The sequence below is a fragment of the Pezoporus occidentalis genome, unplaced genomic scaffold (assembly GCF_034315485.1).
Source record: "Pezoporus occidentalis ecotype Australia unplaced genomic scaffold, CSIRO_AGI_Poc_V1 ctg44, whole genome shotgun sequence".
NCBI lineage: Eukaryota > Metazoa > Chordata > Aves > Psittaciformes > Psittacidae > Pezoporus > Pezoporus occidentalis.
The window spans coordinates 3,732,989-3,753,265 of NW_026915769.1; the positions used below are offsets into that span (position 1 = coordinate 3,732,989).

Below are 20,277 nucleotides of genomic sequence, written 5' to 3' on the forward strand. Positions count from 1 at the left end.
GTTATCAGCTCTGTTCCCGAGCTGAAAGTCAAAACACTGCACTGCACCAGCTACCAAGGATGAGAAAAAATGACTGCTACTGCTGAACCCAGGACACAAGGTATTAATTTCCCTAATCTTTCTAGCCTGAAGTGCATTCTGTTGATGTTACTAGGAAGATGTCTTGCCTTCACTATGGATGTTTGATGTGAGTGGAAAATGGTCTCTCTTCAGACTAGTCTTGAAACTAACAAGGGGCAAACTTCTATACAAGATATAGGACCATGATGAAGGAAAAGAGATGGGTAGAGAAGAATAATACTAGTCCTGCTATAAGGCAGTTGCAGAATGTTTGTCCTCTAATTCCTGTCAGAACGCTGAGTTCATACAGGGAGTATAGAAAAAAGTATTGGATTATTATCCAGGCATTAAGAAAATAATGTTTGATTTTCTTTAAACATTGGCTAGTTAAATCTCAAAGCTTATTATCAGTTTTTCCAACTGAAAGAAAAACCAATGACTTGTAGTGTAAGTTTCTTGGCACCTTGAACCAAATTCTAAACAGAAATCTTTCAATAATGTTGGCACTATTTTCAAGTCATCACAGGTAAAGCGCATTCACAAGTGCAATATCTAAGCTAAAAGGTGCATTGCAAAAGGTATTTGAATAGGTATTCAAACAGCATTATCTTGAAAGTGAAAAAGATAATTCCTTGCTAGAGAGGGGCTGACTTTTCTGTTACTCTGTAGATCTTGTACCCATTTGCCTCCGGTTTCTTGCCCTCATTTCATTTGTTCTTCTAATGCTGTATTTCTTATGTCTTCCATCTCAAGAAACACATTCTGGAGAGTGTGTTTCGCCCTCTTGTTAGTTTTTCTTATTGTGATCCAATATTTGTCATAGCCAAGGCTAATTTAAATGGCAAAGTATGTTCTTCATATTTACATCCTCAAAATCTATGATATTTATACAATAGAATGCGTGTAGTATCTTTGGTGTACTTGGTGTGTAGGGAGAGGTAAGAAAGTAATGTTTTCACATCCTTTCTTATTAAAAAAAGCAAACGATTAGTACAAGAGGCTTATCTTTCATATTTTCAAAGGAAATCCGCTAACGTGCACCATTCCTTATGCAACAGTGATTTTAAAAAAGATATTTTTTTCTTGTTTTGGTTATGATTTGGTTGTAATTTTTGTTGTTGTTGTTTTGTTTTCTCCCCTCTCCTAGTTAGCCATAAGTCAGTGTGCTACACTAATGTAATGCTTTTATTGTAGACAATACGTGCATTTTGTGAGCCTGTACTGCATGGTGTATTTCTGTGGAGTTAAAGGTTTGGAGAAGCCTACAAAGTTAGTAGAACAATCAGTTTTTAATTTATTTTTTAATTATCAAGAGGTTTTTTCTTGTCTTGGCTTTCTGAGAGATGAATGTGGATGCATGCAGTCATGTAATATAATGATGATACCTTCTGTTAGTTGCTTGCTTTTCTTTTTCCATTTGCTGAGCAGCACAAAGTAAGCTAGCCAGCTCTTGTGCTGACTTTCTTGTGTTCTGCCTACTCGAGCAGTTTTCTCTGCTGGTTCTCTGAATTTAGGGGAAAACTTTATTGATGCCAGCCATGTTGCATCTGTTTCCTGTAGGAAACTGTTGTGAACTTTTCACTGCTCTTGATTTACTAGTGTAACATGCTGCTCTGTCCTGTGATCAAACAGAGCAGGCCATGTCCAGAAATGGCTCCCTGACACACACTTTGCTATGAACAGAAAGGGTGAACAGTAAACAGGATTTCTCACTTTGGTAGAAGTAATGTTATTTACGTTGGCTCATGAAAGCTGAAAATTCTTGTCCTGAATGAAAGAACGTGGTTTTTGGACAAGAAGTGAAAACCTAAACTTTGTCCTTGGGTTAGTGTTAGTCCTGATGCGTAGTAATACTTTCATGTGCCTTATGCTGATGTTAGAATGATATTCTAGTCATTATATTCAATTTTATACTCAGTAGTAGTCAATATAATATTTTTCATTAGAGCCTTCTATTAATTATGTTTGATATTGAATCAGTTGCAGTTTTCTGCAATTAGGTGTGTGAAAGACAGTCATTGCTGCTTTTGAGAATATATTTGAACCCTGGTGTATTGCTGCTCTTGCTTTAGTGTCCATTTTTATCATTGCGTATACTCTTCTTCATTGGAACAAGTTCTTGGTCCATTACTAAAGCACTTTTTATTTACCCTCACTGAAGAACTACAGTACTTTCTTATACAGAAGAGCATGCATAAGATATAGTCAGGTAAAAGCGTGTTAACAAGATTTCTGTCCTTTTTCTTCTGAATTAGAAGCTAAGGTTTGGTTGCCTCTCTGGCTGGACTGTAGAAAAAATATTTTGTCAGCAATTCATTGAAAACTTGGAGCTGTATTTCAGCTCTCACTGAAGTACATACCACTAGGATTGCTTAGCCTCAGTATTTGCAATAGAGCCAGTACTCTGTTGTAAAGATTTGGGTCCCTTGTGCCCCAGCTAAGTGCACACTCCCGGTTTTAAGTGTCCGTTATGGCATTATATGGCTGAGTTGAAATGCAAACTATTCTTCCCAGAGGTTATGCTCACTGCTGGACTCATAAATGACTGGAATTAAGATGTTCTTACTTTTAAAGTTAAAAATATTATTTAATTCCTACCTACCTTCTCGTCTCTCAGCTGGAGCATCCAGTTTCATATTACACTGAATAAAAAGTAAATGCCACGTGTGTTTATTCCTCTTGGCTGGGCTTTCTTGCTGTCGAACACTGCTTTCTGGTGTGGAAAATCTTTCTTTGAATAACCAGGTGACTTCTGGTTATAGGCAAAACTTTATTCAATATTTTATTCCCTTTTATTGTGCACTGAAATTTATGACTTAATGCGCCTCTAAGTTTGTATCCAATGAATTCCACAAATAAACACTTAGGATGCTCAAATTATTTTTGCAGTTGCTGCCATGAGCCATTAGGACAGAGAGAGGACATCCAGAACAAATATTTGGGTTTAAGTTCATTGACTGAACTGTAGTTTCTCCCATGGGGTCCTCACTAGTCCATTCAGCTAGTACATGTTGGGTTATCTACTCTTCACCCATCACAGGAAAGCAAGCACATGTTTTAAAATCTTTTTTTTGGCAATTCGTCCTCTGTGATCCTATATTCGTATTTAAAGTCCAAGTCTCCAAGTTGGAAAAGTCCTTAGGGAAAGTTCAGGAGGAAGTTCTTTCCAAGTGTGACGCCTTTGGCTTCTCCCTTCAGTCTTGCAGCAGTTCTGTAGGGAGATTTTGTCAGAGGAAATCTGAGATTATTCTGAGCAGTTCCTCAGGGCTCCTTTTTTAGGAGCAGCTGTTGGTAGTGGACCTTTTGCAGTTCCTCTGTTGTCTGCCATAAACCCCTCTCCCAGTTAAAGAGAGCAGAGGAAGCATCTTTAAAGGCGGACATAGCTTTCTGGAATTTTCCTGTAACATCTGCCTACTTCTCAAGTCACGAGATGTTTGGTAGAAGACAAGGGTCTCCTGTCAGTGAAGAGGGAATGTCTGAAATGTTGGCCATGCTTCCTGAGAGGGGTGGGTTATGGGAGCTAAGGCCTCAGTTCAGTGACTTCTGAATCTAATCAGTGATGGAAAGACAAGACACATGCTTTCTAACAGATTGTGAAACAGAGGACGGCTATTTTGCATATCAGCATAGTGAGATTGAGACTGTAAGTACTGATGCATTTTGAAAATGTGTTTGTAGATGGGCAGCGTAACAAACTGCCTCAGAACATGGAAGAAAGGAAGGTTACAGTGCTGGGATGCACACCTAAGCGTGTCTTTGAGTGATACAGTTTTCATTAAGTCTTCTCTGTTGTATGCTATGAGCTAAGAAATAGTTAATAAATTTAAGAAGGAAGTCAGTTCTAGAAGGAATGCCCTGGACAGATTTTATTTTTAGTCCTTATATGATCATACCTGTTTATCCAGACCAGATGGTCTGAAAGCTAATTTCATTAAGCTTGTGGTTACTTGTGAGCATCAGAAATGCTTCTGTCTCTGAAATCTGTAAAGTTGCATTGCAGAATGTAATTCACACAATAAATACTCTCTTGCACTGATACTTCCTCATCTTTCTCTTTGTAGGAGCTTTATCCTCTAAACTGCTCCAAGATTTTTTTTGATGCTGCTGCCTTTGCTATGTTTAATGCTAGATGCCGAGTGGCATTTTTAGGTGGTATTAATTAACATATATTAGACAAGGTATTCTTAAACTGCTTCTAAACTTCTAGTTAACACAGCTCCTGAACTTGTTTCAGGCTAGCAATCTGGTAATCTTGAATAATAAGAACTATCTGCTGCTGCTGCTGCTGCTGGTCTCACTCCCGAGAGCACTGATCTGAGGAGGCAGATTGTGTAGCTCCAGCTGAGGTTCTTCAAAACATCGCTTGACTGGCTGTATACCCCTTTGTTTTGTAGCTCTTGGCTAAAATCTTAGAGCAAGAAGAAACTGGAAGTTTCAGGACTGAAAGCTGTTGAAACTTACCTGTCTTGTCCTGAATGTTTTGATCTATAGTTGGGCTTGTGAGGAGTGCCCAGAGCTTGCTGCTCTCAGAAAGTTTTAAGAGTATGATGTTACAGTATATTCTTGCAGGTCTTTCCAAAGAAGCTGGCTCTGCAGAAACAAGTTCGTTTCCTTTCTTGGATATGATTCATGGCATACACTAATTAAACGATCTTATCTCCTTGATGGTTCTTTGCTGTGCGGTTGTCTTCTAGAAAATGTGTTGGTCTTTCCATCATGCAGCTACTGTCTAGGCTATTAGCTTCAGAATTGATACCCTCTGACTTTGGTAAAAAACTTTCATGCTGCTACAGGAATGGTGCATGAGTGGCCATTCCTGTCCTGTCTTTAGTTCTGAGACCTTGTCCTTTACTATAGGCTTCCCCTTTCAGGTTTGGTTATGATCTGTTGCTTCCATCTTGCCCTGCTTATGATCACAATTATAATCGGTCTTTCTGCATTATGCATCTTTTGGTTCTGCTTCCTTCACCCCTACGCTCCATCTTCTGTTCTATTCAAAGGGATGGGTGTGGTTTTCATGCACTTGTGTGGCAATAAACTATATTCTCTGTATCTTCCATCTTTCCAGTATAGCTTTGTAATGGGTATGCTGAATTACTTCTTCTGGCGTGTTGATTCCCATGTTGTATGTGCGGTATGCTGAAAAGGCTTTCCAAGCACTGCCATTAATTATTTTTTTTCTTTTTTTTCCCACTAAAAGCTTTTCCTTAAAACATGCAGAGAGCTATGCCTTAGGCTCTGGAAAATTGTGAAGCCTTTAAAAAGTCATTTCTCTACATTTCCCACACATCCGCTCCCTTTTGGATTTGTATTAATCAACAGCAGAAAAGTGTGTCACACAGTTTAGAAGCTACTGTATTTAGAAGAGAAACCGGCACAGAATGCCACGAGATCTATTTTAGAATATTGAACCTGCAAACATATGTGTTTTGTAAAATAATTAGGAAAAAGTAGTACAAAATTACATTATAATTTATCTTAACCGAGACCAATGTGTATTCTAAAAGCTGTTTATTTAAGAAATACTTTGGTGGTTCCATTAGAGATGAGAGTATAGCTTGTGTCATCAGTTTTTCCAAGTGTGTGCATGGGGCAGTGTTGCTACTATGGAAAGGAAAAGCAGGTTGTATTTTTGATTCCTGAAGAGCAAGGAACAGAAATCCTCCATTTTAAAATAAGAGGCATAATACGCCTTTTGGCTTCCAGAAAAACGATATTAAGAGTGTGGTCAACTGTTTGGCATAGGAAGTAAGATTTTCTGAACATCCACTTTCTCTTTTGGAAACCACAGCTCAATGATGACTGTAAAGATTAGGCTGTGGGGCTCCCCCTCCCCATTTTTTGCCTTTGGTTATTTTGTCCTGGCTTATGGAAAGTGGAAAGAAGTGTGGACAGAAACTAGTTCTGCTGTGGCAAGGAGTCTCGCCCATGGGCACAGATTTAAAAGCAAAGATGGAACTCCTCAGTGGAGTGCTTGTTGCTTAATTGGTATGCATGTGGTGGAGAAAACAGAAAATGTTACTTTTTTTTCCATTTTCTTTATTTTTCTTTTTCATTTTGGGCTGGCAACTCTGTCTCTTCACTCTGACAATTTAGGGTGTCCCCTGCCCCCTTCTTCTACCCTCCAGAAAGTAATTCTTATTTTTAATTCCAGGAAAATTGGAGTTACATTGCAGGTTCCAAGTTCAACTGTGGTTTTAAATAGTACTGACAATTGGAAAAGTTTCTTTAATTGTAGAGATCTGAGTAGCTTCTACTTTCTCTTTGCAATTGCAGTGTACTGGCACAGATTTCCTCAGTCTTTCAAAGCCCAGCCTTACATATTTATTTATCTTGTCACCTCTTTCTTCTTGCATATTTTATGGATGGGGGAAGCAGGAAATAATTTTCTTCCCCCCCCCCCCCCCCGGTAGCTCTTCAAAACAATATAATTATTTGCACTTCACACATAAATAAAAATAAGTCTTCTACTGCCTTTTGAACTGAATGGGATTGTCTTCTGAATCAGCAAAATATTACAGGTAATCTGAACTCAGTTTTCTAGACCTGAGAATTTAGTTAGTGGACCGTATCAGGGCCTGTAAGGAAGATGCATTCATTATGGGTAATGCCTTTTGAAGATGGAAGGATGTTCACTGTTTTGCTTGATTCAGCTCAGGAGAGAACTATTGTGATGCGTGATATATGGGTATCCGTTTAAACATGGAAATGTGTTTCCTTATTCTTTTGAGCGAGGAGTGCTGGTGTTCAAGTAGGGTGAATTTCCTAGTTTCTAGAGGTCTTTGTGACAACACATGTATTCCAGTGTTTAATAAATAGCTTTGTACTTGTAATTGTTTTTTAAATAGTTGATAAACTGCTTGCATTCTTGTGGAAGTACCAAAATATATCTGTTTCTGAAGTATGTTCTAGTTCCAAACAATTCTGCATAAGGCATATTGCTCTTTTGGCATCTTAAAACGCAGGCAGTATGGCTTTGAAAGGTTAGGTATCTAAATTGTGGTGGGTTTTTTACTTCAAAATTTGTATGATTTGTGACATTTGTTTCTGAAACTACAAAAATGACTTTTTTATTCTTACTAAATATTTTGGATAGAGTGGCATTATTGTAGGATGGTGAAAAATATGTTTGGTTTTGAGATTGGAAGAGAAGTTTGCTGTTCAAATAGAGAATCACCATGTGTTTTTCTTTCTTCTAAAAAATTTGTGGGGGTTTTCTTCTTCATATTCTGAGACCAAGGACACTTCTCAAAACTTGCTAATGGGATCAAATTAACTTAATATGGAGTATTACATTTGATGATAAAGTTGATTGCTTACACCAGGCTTTGATTGTAGCAAGCTTAGTGGTCATTTGGAATAAACTGAGCACAAATGTAGCTCATACCATTTCATCTTGGCTGCTTCTCAAGTTCAGTTTGGTACAATGCAGCCCTTGTGCTATTGTGAAGTCTTTGAACTGAACATCTCCTCCTGTATTTACCTACTGTGTAAGCACTTGATTTTTTTTTAGGTTTTTAGCCAGACAGTTTCTTAAAAGTCAAGAAAATTGGCATATTTAACACTGTTCATTTGTTACTGTGTTACGCTTGCATAACAACTTTAATTTTCACCATTTCCTTCACTAAATTACTATGGTCCTCAGTTTATCCCAGTAGTTCTGCTGTTGGCCCCAAAGAAAGTTTAAATCTCCTACCAAAGCCTTTTGTGTGCATCTGACATGCCATATTCAGTCAGTAACCCAAAACTGAATGTCTTCTTTTAGTTCAGAATTGTGGATGGCCTACTTTTCTTCTTTTCCTCTGCCTTAAATGAAAAACAGGAGAGCTGAGGACTAAAGACAGTAGATTTAATTTTCTGCATCCTTGCTTAGCTACCACCAGAATTTCTGGCCATGGTAGCAAGAGTTGAAAGTGCTTTACTCCTTTACTAATTCTTCTGTTATCTCTTGGTGATGGTCTTTTACAATATGCTACTGCTGTATTCTTCATCATGCAGTAATGAGGTAAGTTGCTAAGATGAAAGAGAAACATAAATGCAGAAGCGAAATTTCTGAGATGTAACATCATGTCATGAAATAAAAGGGTAAGGAGCACACAGAGAAGTCTATGCTCCTTTATAAGCAGAAACTTTATTCTGAAATACTGCAAGCTCCTCAAGCAGTAGAAGTCTAATCCACAGAACGTGAAATATGTGCGTGAATAAATACAAGAATGTAGACCCAAGTAATAACTAAAATACAGGTTGTCTTCTTTGCAATAGTAATCACTAATGTGCACCTAGTAGCACTATTTTTTTTTGAGATAATTACTGATCACTTTTTAACTGCAAGGCAAATGGACAAGAAGATTTCCTCTAAATAAAGTTATGAAAATTAAGGTTGAAATTCTTAGTCTCAACTGCAAAATTGAAAAACTGAGGTTTAGATTGTCTCCTTATATGCACTTTCTCCATACTTCATTGTCAGCTGAAATTTATAATATATGAGGCTGAGTACTATGTTCTGCACAGCTCTGATTATTATGCTTTTTTCTTTTACCTGTCCAGATAAAAGCTTTTGCTTATACTCAAATCTTTGAAAAATAAAAGTCAGTTGTTATCATTCTGAAGGTTGAACTGTGGATGGCTTGTATGCAATGAATTGTTGGTTCAGGAACTGCAGAAGCGTTCGACTTGACTAGCCTGCTGATGGCTTGATTCAGTTGTTATGGCTGAGTCTGTGCTGCTCAGTTGGAATACATTTGTGCTTTTGACTTTGGGGAACTCTGCAAGTCCAAATTTGTGTTGAGAAACTCTTGAATCAGTACTACACTGCTCAGAATGACAATTTTATGTTAATGATTCCCTATGCCTGTACTTTTTTTCTTTTTCCTTGAAAGTGTTTACAAATATCAGTTAAGAAAATAAAAGCTGTTTTGTGATGTTCTTTTATCCCTCCTTCTCTTAAAAATGTCTAGTTTACAGTAACTGAACCAGATGCTGGCTAAGTCCGCAGTTACCGTTAAAAATATAATAGCTATTAGTCTTTTGGACCTCTTGTTCTCCTGTTTCCCCAGTTGTCATTGAGTATGCATCCAAAAAATACTTCACTGCAGCTGGAACTCTTCTATGTGATCTTCCTGTTAGCTGTGTAGTGGGTTATGGATACAGAAAATAAAAGGCTGTCAGCAAAGTGAAAAGTAGGGAGAAAGTGGAGGGAATATTGAAATCACTTGGTTTTCGTATTATTTTAGCTATATCTTTTCAGTAGTTTAATCAGCTCAGAGGATGCTCTGAGATCTGACCTGTATTTATATTTAATAGGTAGACATGCTGCTTTAAAAATGCGTTGTTTCGTATGCATATACCTATGCAGCATATATAATGCTGTCAGTACTCCTAGGAGTGTATTTTGAAGAGTAAAATATTTTTACATACTTTGTTGTTCCCATAATGCTAAAGGTACATGTCTGTGTTGAAAATAAATGACTAGCATTTGCTATTGACCGCTGTGAATGGTTCTTGGGAAATTGATCACTGTAAATACTGGTGGGTGGGGTAAGGCTAGGCTGACCATACCTCTGTGCCTCATAGAGCAAAGAGTTAGATTTGGTTATCAGCTTAGGTTCTATTACAAAAGGAGACAAGGCTATATTTTTATAAGTTGAGAACAGCATTTTGCTGCCTTACATCTGACAAGTTTCCATTTGGTTTGATGTTTTGCTAGAATTTTTTAAATAAGAAATTATTTGGGCATTTTTTTGACTGTTTGGTGTGCATAAAATAGTGTTGTGAAGAGTAGTATACTAGTTTTCAAGCTTGAACTTTGATTTTTTTTTTTTTTTTCTGATATGCATAAACAATTAGATGAGTATTTTATTTAAATTGTGGTGTGCCTAACTGGCAAGAGACCCTAACTAGCTTTCCTTCAAGCATTTGAGTGTGCTGAATTGATGGGAAATGACCATTGCTGTATTAGGAAAGATGCTGCAGGACAACACGCAATTATTTTGTGACAATTGCTATCCCTTAGCAAGGAGGACCGGAAGCACGTAACCCAGTCATCAACAGGATAAAATAACTGATGCCATTTGGAGTAAATGTAGATGCTGAGTTTTGTAGCACCAGTAACACTTTTTTTTTCCCCCCCCTCTTTAGGTTCATGATTGTTACAGACTATTTGCTGAAATGTCCAGAGTTGGTAGAAGCCCTCTATGCCAAACTGAGCAATCAAGAAAGGTAACCCCAAAAACCAATGTGGCTTTTAGTATTTAGCATTCCATATAGAGTATCCTGTTCACATGATTGAAAAACTGTGTGGTTTCATAGTTGGCACAAAATCTCTAAATACATGTTTCTATGTCAGTAATGGTTTTAAATTGGTTGGTTAACATTACAGCTTAGCCACAACTGGGAGTGATTTATGTAGGGTTGCAGAATCCAGGTTGGCGCCATTACTTGGTAAAGAAATATTCAAAAAAAAAAAAAGTCAAGATTTCATGCCTGTGTCTTGATTTCATAAGAGCACCACACCCTGCAGTGTTTTACAGCTGTATTTGAAATATCCTCAACTGTTTGTACGCCTGTTGTAATTAAAAGAAATTAAAGGAAGCCTTTACTAAAGTTGGAAATGTGTCTCCTACTGGTTAACAGAACCTAAAAAATGCAGATATGCAGATGCCCATTATTACTTAATCTTTCAGTATTTCCACTATATAAAAACATGAAAGGCTTTAACTAGCTAGTTTTCCTTCAAGTGTTTCTGTAAATATATGCTGAATTAATGGGAAATGGCCCTTGCCGTATTTGGGAAAATGCTCATTTGCAACTGCTTTAATCAAAGGTTAGGGAAGATAAATTTTTGGAAATCCTGTACTATAATTCTACTTCTCCTCCAACTGCTTGAAGATCTTGTCATCTTGTTTATGCAGTCAATATAGCTTCTTTGTTCCCCATTGACCCAGAGAAACTCAGAGTTCCCCCTATGGTATTCCCAGGTGAAAGACAAAGCAGTAAACAAAGCAGCCCCTTAATGTTGGAGGTTTTTTCCTGGTTTGGGGGGAGGTTGTTCAGTTTGGTTTGGTTTGGTTTTTGTTGTTTTTTTTTCCTGTGACTAAGGGCAGTGTTATTACAAATGGGGGTACAGACACTGATCAGAGATTAGAAAGAAGCAAAAGGGGTGGCAGGCAACTAAAGAATATATGATAGGTTGAAAACCATAGATCAAACAGCGTTGATGTATAAGCATGGGAATGCTAAGGAGGGAAATAACTGTCCTCTTCCTTTATGCAGGCTGACCAAATGGAAATGAATATGAGCTGTGGGCTTATTGTGCCTGGAAGTAGGGGCTCCTTAACCATTTAGAGGGAAAGAATGCTTTAAATGAATGAGCCAGGTTTAATCCCTTTGTGAGATGTCATAGATGGCAGTTTGTATGTTTTCTTAATCCCCTGGGGACAGCCAGGACTGGGTTAGGTTTTCAGTTGTACTTGAAGTAATAGATGTAATCAGTTTCTAGAAAGGTCTCAGCTGGATTTGTTGCATGCACCATGCTATAGAGGGTGATTTGCTACCTCTACAGAAAGGCTTTTGGTGTAGGCATCATACGGATGATCACATGCAGGCTGGGTAGTCGCAGCATATTCACTGAATTTGCTGTAAATCCCAAGAGTTCTGTAAAACAAGTAAACTTCATTACGTTTTTCAAAAGCATAAATCACAATACAGTTTAATACGAATTTGATATTGCTTAATTTACTGTCAAACATATGGAAGTAAGTGGTATAGAAATAGTCCTTTTGCATATGAGCTGTAGAAGAAAACCCTGTCGTGGCATCTTCCCATGTAGTGTTAGCATATTTAAGAATGCATTCTTTTGAGATATATGAGGAGACAAATCCAATTTAGATAAAAACATTTTGACTGTCATTAACTGGACGAAAAAGTAACTGTATAAACCAAAGCATAGGGAATTCATTGTTTCAAAACGAGACAAGGAGCCTTCACCGCAAGAGTTGCCGCACTGGGTGTCCAATAGGGCTGACCAAGTCATATAAACGAAGAAAGGACAGATGTGGTATTGAGGTGTCTGGGGAAAGCAGTTTGCACTCATGAATATATGGTAACTCTCAGTATCGTGCACATTAAATACACTTACTTTAAATATATTTACTGAAATGAAATTAACTATGCTGAGAAAGTTTGGGAATACGTACCTTCGTGGTGACTCTTGAAGTTGGCAGTTGCCTTAGATAACCAAAGTATATGCAGTTGCATAACCGCAGTTATTTGCACTATTCACAGTATTCGCACTATTCAGGGTATTTCCTGTAATTGAAATCTAGTGCATTTGTGATACACTGGCCGTAGTGAATGCCATGAAGTAGTTCTTGTTGTAGAAGTGGATCTGGAATCTGAATTTTCAATTCAAATAAAATTCTTGACTTCTGAACAACTCTCTCTTTCATTTCCAGCAAATCTAAGCACTTTGGTGTTGCATGTCTAAGTTTGCAAATGGCCTGAAATAAAAACTGTGATAATATGATCAGCTTTTTAATGGTATTCTGGCTTTGAAAAGTGTATGATGATGTGACAATGCCTGCTGTTTCTCTGCAAGTGATTATCGCAAAAACATATGGCTGTGGTATTGAGCCAGAAAACTAGATTCTTGAATTCTTTGCCAGATTTGAGATTTCCCTGCACGTGTGTACAAGTATTTGGCAGAAGTATTTAGAAAAAGCCTGTTTTGCTTTAATCCAAGTTAGCCTTGAGTGTAGACAGCATAAGTTAATGTTTTGATAGTCTTAATTACATTGTAAAACCTTCAAAATGAGTTAATCTGTATTGTCACTTTTAAGAAGGAGTTTTGGTTTAATAGTAACTAAAATGCAACTGCTTAGCAACTGAATCAGTGTTTTGAAGATGCTCAACTACTTGCATCTTTAGTTTTCACTTTTGTGCTACTTCATGTTAAGAGTTCTCGGTGAATGATGTAGACATTTACGATCTTACCGGATGGGGGATTTTGTTCTTGGTGATGCTCGCAAACACAGAATAGCACTTGCTAAGAGGTTATAAAGCAGGCATGCTTGATAGAAAAATTGTTTGGTGAGAATAAAATAACTACAATTTTACAGTAGTATTCTTAGACAGGCTTAGCAGGACTTCACTTTATTTTTTTAATAATGACCTTCCAGATTTAAATTTCACTTAATTGCTGTGGTTTATTTGCAGACTGTAGGAGACAGCAGTGTGTTTTACTGATGATTGCAAATAATTTACAGGAGTTAGTTCTAAGTTCCTGCCAGTTTGGTCAGCTTTTGGAAGAACTGGTTTAAGTTTGGCTAGGGGAAAAAAAACACAAGAGAATGACAGAAAGACTTTCTAACTGGTGTCTAAGGAAAAGGAAGATGACATGGCATGATCATTGCCAAATAGAAATAAAATCGTAAGTAGAATACACAAAATTATATTTTAGATATTGAACTGTTACAAAGATTCACGATGAAACATGCTAAAACTGTCAATACATTTGTCATATCTGTATTTAGCTGTATGTAGGCAAACAAGTAGGAACAAACTCTGCCATTTGAATGGCTAAATGGTTCTGAGATCGTTTAAAAGAAATTACCAAATTGCATTGTGTAGGAGAACTAACTTGGAAAGATTCGGGTAAGTCTTGGAAGAAAACAGAGAGAAACAATAGAAGAAAGGAGTGTAAAGGAACTTGCACCAGAACAAAAAGCATTGCTCTCAGGAAACTGTTGGCTGAATGGCAAGACTTGCTTGAAATTCAGGGTAGAGATGGGCATGTCCTGAATGGCTGTGCCTGGAAGAAAACTCAGGAAAAGAATTTTGACATGAATGGCTGAAAAGAACAGAAAACTTTAAAAGAAATTCCATACAGGTGGTGTTTTAATGTCACTCCCATTTCTCTGGAAGAATTATGATTGTCTAAAAGTGCACCCAGTTATATCACAAGAGGAAGAGTAATACAGAAAACTTCCCTATTTACAACAATCTCATCTCACTAATACAGTTTGTGGAAATATATAGTGACCCTCCAACTTCTTTACAAATGTATTGTTTGCCATTCTTTAAACATGTATTACTCAGATCATTGGTACAACAGTAGCTGACTAGAACTGTTAAATAAGAGACAATATTTTATTGGAATAATTCCTGTAATCGTAAAGTCTTTGAGCAACCTGCTTTCTTAGCTGATAAAAATTGACATGTAAAATCTAACCCTGTCTTGGGGATGGATGACACATCTGTGCACTTAGTTTGATTTTTGCATAGTCTGAGGCCAAATCTGAAAGACTTCATTCAGTTGGGGATGTTGGATAAATGAACTCCTAGTTTGTAGGTGGGCAAGTGTGTGGTACCCAGTTGTAACCTGCAGAACAAACAGAACAACTGCTTTGTGTCAGTGCTCCGTCACATACATAAGCAAAGCCTGTGAGAGAGGTTACCAGTGTTTGACAGCCTTCTGTCTGAAGTCCACCCTTTCAAAAATGCGTTCAGTGTATTTCTGTGCTACCATGTTGAAAAAGCTTTTTGTCCTCATTCAGATAATTGTTTAATGCAGCTGTATTGATGACATTGAGGGTTGAGTTTAGCAAGAACTGAGTAGCTGTTAGGTGATTAATAGGGGTGGGTTCTTGGAGGTTAATAAAGCAGTGACCGTGCTTTTTCCACAGAAAAAGACATTTCTCTTCCCCTTGTGAAAACCTGCTTGGTAAATTTAAAAAAAAAGAAGAAAAAAGCATTTGAACTATTCCACATGTTTAAATGTCAGACCTTCCATCTGAATTGCAAATATTTTAGTGAAAGAAAACTCTGAGCTGGCTCCTGAATTCATTCAATAAATAGTGCTCTTTCAGGTTGAGAGAATTACAGTGGGACTTCACTAACCCATGTGCTCCTCTGTGCTGGAGGTGAACTGGGAAACTATAGGAGGGCCTTTGCCACATTAAAGTCAAGCTTCCAGAAGATACTCCCTGTTTGCCCTAACAACATTAAGGAGTAAATAAAATTACATTAAAGCTGTTCCAAATAAATGACAGAATGTATTATATAGAGCAGCTTTGTTATGTATGCATCCACTTACTTGCTAGTTTAATATACTGAGTAGCTCTTACTGGGTATATGAGGAAGTAACTTGGATTTACTGTAGTCCATCTAGTGGTAATTATAAAACAACTGTAAAGAACAGACTGTGCATATCAACTTTTATTTTCCCTGTTTCTGCTCATGATCTGTTTGGGCTCGGGGAGGAGAATGGGAGAAGACTGCGTGCAAGTCAAGGGCTGTGAAAAGTGTTACTTTCAATGGAAGCTGTCAAATAGTCTGTGTTTATTTTGCTGAACTTAACAGCTTTTAAGAGTTGTTTTGGTGGAAATTTTAGGCATACAGAATACGCAGTCAGTGCTGTTAGGACATAAGAAACTGCAAATTGAAATAGACTTGAAAAAAAAATATTGACTTCACTGTCTGGCCAAATAGTATTAATTAAATGATGAATTAAATTAATGGTGTGCAGAAATAAACCATCGATCAGTGTTCATAAGACTTTTAATTTTTTAAAATCAACTGTTACTGGCATACTAATTGTATATTTTTTAGCAACAGTATCTGCTGATTTCTGCTGATAATTCTGTATGGCTTAGGAAATTTGATTAACCAGTTTCTGTTTTCTGACTCTAGGGTTACTTTGTTAGAGCTGATGATGGTGAATGTATGTGAGAAGAACCTACATACCAGTGAAGAAATGAATGTGTTCATGAGACATGCTGACTTCCTTGTAGGGTGTTTCCAAGAGAAATACGAAGCTGTGCTCAAGTTAACTTCTGCAGAAGATGCAGATGATGAGGTATGTCTGACGAAGAACATTATAGTACTAGAGTGTTCGTTGCCACTACTACCCAAGTGGCAATTGTGTACATTTCCAGTTTATATTGTGAAAACACTGGTGGAATTCAAAGTAGAATCTATAAACAGCAGCCCAATTTTGCTTATAGTTTGAGGATGACAAAGAATATGGTTTGAAAATAATATTTTGAGGTAGAAATAAATCTACCACATTGTTAAAGATCTCAACATTTTAAAAATGTTAGAGTTGTGACATGTTTGCATGTTTTATTATGTTCTTACTAAGGATCCCTTCTATCCTTGTATAATTTATTTGGGTTGTGAATTAGATTTTATTCAAATATGAATCAAGACTTAAAATATTTATCTTATTTATAGGTGAGAAACAGCATCTCCTTTTTTTTTTTTTCTCTTCTCCTCTCTTCCTCTCCCCCAAATCGGTGTAAAAATGAAGTAGATGCTTTTTTTGTTTGTTTTTTCCTAGGAGTACTAAAGTAAGTGAATCTTAGGTTTGGGGAGGGTTTTTTCTTTAATGTGATGGTTGGTTATTGTTCTGTTTTAACTTAAATAACTGATGATAGCTTGATAATTAATGCATCCTTAAGGTCCCAAATACTAGAAACTGCATTTGACTACTTGTAAGGCAGATGTTCCTGCTCTGTTATGACCTGGAACATCAAGTTCTGATTGTAGAGAGCTGTGGTGTGTGTGTGATTGGCTTAGTGCAGGGGCATTGTCTGAAATGTGTAGTGATCCTCCCTGAAAGCAAGGCTTTTGTTCATGGCTCTTCCCTGTTTCCCAATGATCGGGGCTCCATGGATCTTGCAAGGCTCTGACAAGGTGTCAGTCCTGGGACCAGCTAGCATCCACAGCATCAAGTTGCAGAGTTTGCTGAGCTCTTAGTGGCAGATGGCTCCTGTCTCCTCAACACCCAGACACTTGCCCCAACTCCAGTCCACATGGAAGAAATTTGTTATTGCTTCAGACTTAATGAACTGGTTCTGTTGAGGACGGCCACAATGAAGTCCCTTTGCCAGCTAAATAAGAAGGCTTTTATGGATCACAGATGGTTTGTGGGTTGCACTTTGGGAACCTCTGGTGCAGAGCTCAGTCCTGGATGGCCTTGTTTTATTTCCGCCTTATGAAGTATCCAAGAATTGCTGGCTAGTTGCCATACCATATAGTGCAATAAGGAGGTTTAGGCCATCTAAGGGTAGAGTTCTGTTCAAATAATCTGGTGTTATTTTTACTCTTGCTTTCAGTAAGTTGTTTGAAGATCTAACAATGCCCTTGGGAAAACAGGAAGCAACTTGCACCTAACTTGCAATGACATTATTTGTGCTGTGTTAGGTCATCGTATTATCAGCAGGCAGTGTCAGATCATATTGGTCTCCATTCCTGATCCCTCTCATATAGATAAAGTTTTAATGTTTTCAGCTGAGTTAGGGGTGAGCTCTTTTTTCTTTTAAGACAACTAGCCAAAAAACCTGAGAAATCTAATGTGTTTTTGTCAAAGGTAGAATTAGTTAGTCACTGATTAATCATGGTTAGTTTCAGAAGTGTAATTAACATTTTCTTAATAATATATTTTAAAATACATTGTTTTAAAGAGTCACTTCTAACTTCTATCTTGCCGAGTGACCACAGCAGTATGTTGAGATTGTGTTACCCAATATACATGTAATCAGAAGCATTTTGTTGTTAAAACAAAATTAACCTGTAATAGTTTTATTTGTAGAAACTGTCGAGAATGGGTGTCATAACTATTTTACTACCAAAGTGAAAAAATGCTGATCTTTAAATGTTTTTATATGGTAATGTTACACAGTGTTGTGCTTCACAATTATATTTTTTAAATGGGCACAAGAGTTTTATATGTATGTTGAGAGGTGTTACGGAAATATATTACAAATCATTTTATGAAGAGGTGATATTTGGATGCATAAAAGACTTCCCCAGATATCCAAACCAAACAACAACACAACCAACACACTGTGTCTTCTTATCTGTCCAAGAAGCACAGGTTCCCCCCATCACCACAACTGCTTTGTCTAAGTTATATTAGAAAACTTCATTGACTGCTTCTGGAAAAGGTCTGAGCTTGGCAGTAGGAGGACATATACTGAGACAGCTCCAGCTTTCCCTGTGCCACGCTGTTTTACGCTCTTTTTTTCTCTTTTCTTCTTCCCTTCTGCCCCTCTCCCTCCCCCTTTTTTCTTTTTCTGATGTGTTTACTTTCTAAGTATTCTGTGGCTTCAGTTCTTGGAAAAAAACATTTTGTTTGTGCCCAGCCAAAGGAGGTCTCTGTCCAACTTGAAGGTGCTGGGACAGTATTATTGAGGGTATTACTGTAGGACTTGCCCTGCTTGACACTGACTTTTTATTCTTCTTTCACGTAAACATGATGTATGGTAAGTTGAGTATCACTATTTGGTGGGAAATGTGGATCATTTGATGAGCACAAAGTACAAGCTGCAAGTCACAATAGCTGAATAAATGGAGAGCAGTGACAAAATTAGAAAGTGTTTGTGTATGCCTATTGTGTATATACATGTATTCATAATGTATATTTGCTATGGGTAAAGAGCATTTCCAACTTAAATTCATAAAGCTGTTAACTTTCTTATAAAAAATTGCACCAACTTCTCAATTATATAAATATCTTAGGTTTTGCATAAGAGCTGTGCTTAAAAAAAAAAAATGCAGTCGCGCATGTAGAGTCTGTAATTAAAAATGCTGTAGGCAACATCTGTGATATTAAACTAAACTCTGCCTGGACTGTTCTGTGGCCCTGAAGCCAAGCACCTTGGGCAGGCTGTGTCTGTATTAGTAAGCTGTCTTAGACTGCAAAACTGCAAGGCCACATTTGAAAACTGCCTTTTGGGAACAATCCTTGAACTGGCCTGATTCCCAAAATGTTTTCTGGGTGTCCCATCTACTGTTTAATTTTTTATATGTCGACATAGCTTCTTTTCCCAAAGGAAACTCAGGTCTTGCAGCTTCCATCTTAAACCAGAGAAAAGCTAATCATATGCTTCTGCAGTGCTTAAACCAATGTTTTAAATAACTTTTCCATTATAAGCCTGACTTCAGCAACGTTTTGCTCTCAGTAACTTTCAACCATACTTGCAAAATAAAACCCTTCCCTGGATTTTAAATTCTCATTTCATCTCTTTATAAGGAACATTACTCTGAGTCTCTCTTGGAATATGTTTATTTTAAAACTTCAGTTATTTCCTTATTTACTTTTCATATTATATCCACATCAAGATGGCTCTCAGATTTCAAAACATTTTGGGGTTTGAACAGTGTCTTGCTGCTGAACTTAAAGTGTTCTGCTTTATTGCCTTTCTTTTGTACAGGTGGAGGGTGAAAAATAAAAAAATTGGAAAGTTGGAGTGGTGTTGGGGAGCCCATCCAGAAATGTTTCAACAGTTTTTTTTTAAAGAATCAAGTTTCAAATGTGAATAAGAATTTGGGGGTTTGTTTGTGATTTTTAAACAATCCGTTCCTCTTCTCAAATCTAGATGGAACACTTGAGGAACTGAGAAGGATGTTGGGATAGAAGGGAGAGATGGTATTATAAGGCTCTGGGAAGAATTATGTAGAGGACAGTGAGGAAATGCATTTTAAAAAAGTAAAAAAATAGAAAAATGGGAGAGGGTGAAAAGGATAAGGCTGAAAAAGGAAAAGCCACAACTCAGTGGCCGCCACTACAGAGCTTGCATTATGTACATGGGTAATGGGGTGCGCATAGGCAGCAAGGGCCATTGTACCTTACTGGTGTGATTTATAGTTGACTATTGATGCTTGCTTTACAGATGTAAAGCATGTAACTTTTTCTTGTGCAAAGGTAAATGCTAAGTGCTGAAGGGGCTTATGGTTAAGCTACTGTCTTATAACAATGCAAAATAGCTTTTAAAATGTTAAATACCAGCTTACTGTCTCTGAAACACAGTTGGGGTATTCTTACTTTATAACAGGACAATGACCAGTATATTGGCTGATTTTGTGCTATTAAAAGCAATTTGTTGAATAACGTAGGGAAGATCTGCATCATCCTACACCTGTGTGAGGGGGGAAAAATGAAAGTGCAGCTTTAGGACCTGGACCCTGTGCTGATTTGTTGGCTCCAAGGAGTAAAGAATAGATATAATCATAGTGCTTAATTACTGAACACTATTGCTGATGATTTCAATTATGTTACATTGTCACGTGAATTAAAAAATGTTATACTGTTGGTAAGTAAATATCTCTTTTGTCCAGGACCAGGCAACACAGGAATAGTTACTGTGACCTATGTCTGAGTCTTTTCAAGGCTACTTGCAGTTTACATACCACACCTTGTGTTGACTCATCTTGCAG

At 37.3% G+C, this 20,277-nt stretch overlaps 1 protein-coding gene across 5 annotated transcripts in view; it reads left to right on the forward strand.

Annotated features, from left to right (window-relative positions):
• The window catches only part of ATXN10 (ataxin 10), a 112,152-nt gene that overhangs the window by 30,266 nt on the left and 61,609 nt on the right, over window positions 1-20,277 (forward strand). For 4 of the 5 annotated variants that reach the window (XM_062634933.1, XM_062634934.1, XM_062634931.1 and 1 more), the window contains 2 exons: window positions 10,198-10,278; window positions 15,748-15,913. In XM_062634933.1, the coding sequence (XP_062490917.1) occupies window positions 10,198-10,278; window positions 15,748-15,913 (247 nt within the window). The remainder of the gene's footprint in view (window positions 1-10,197; window positions 10,279-15,747; window positions 15,914-20,277) is intronic. The other variant, XM_062634932.1, reaches the window with a different exon arrangement.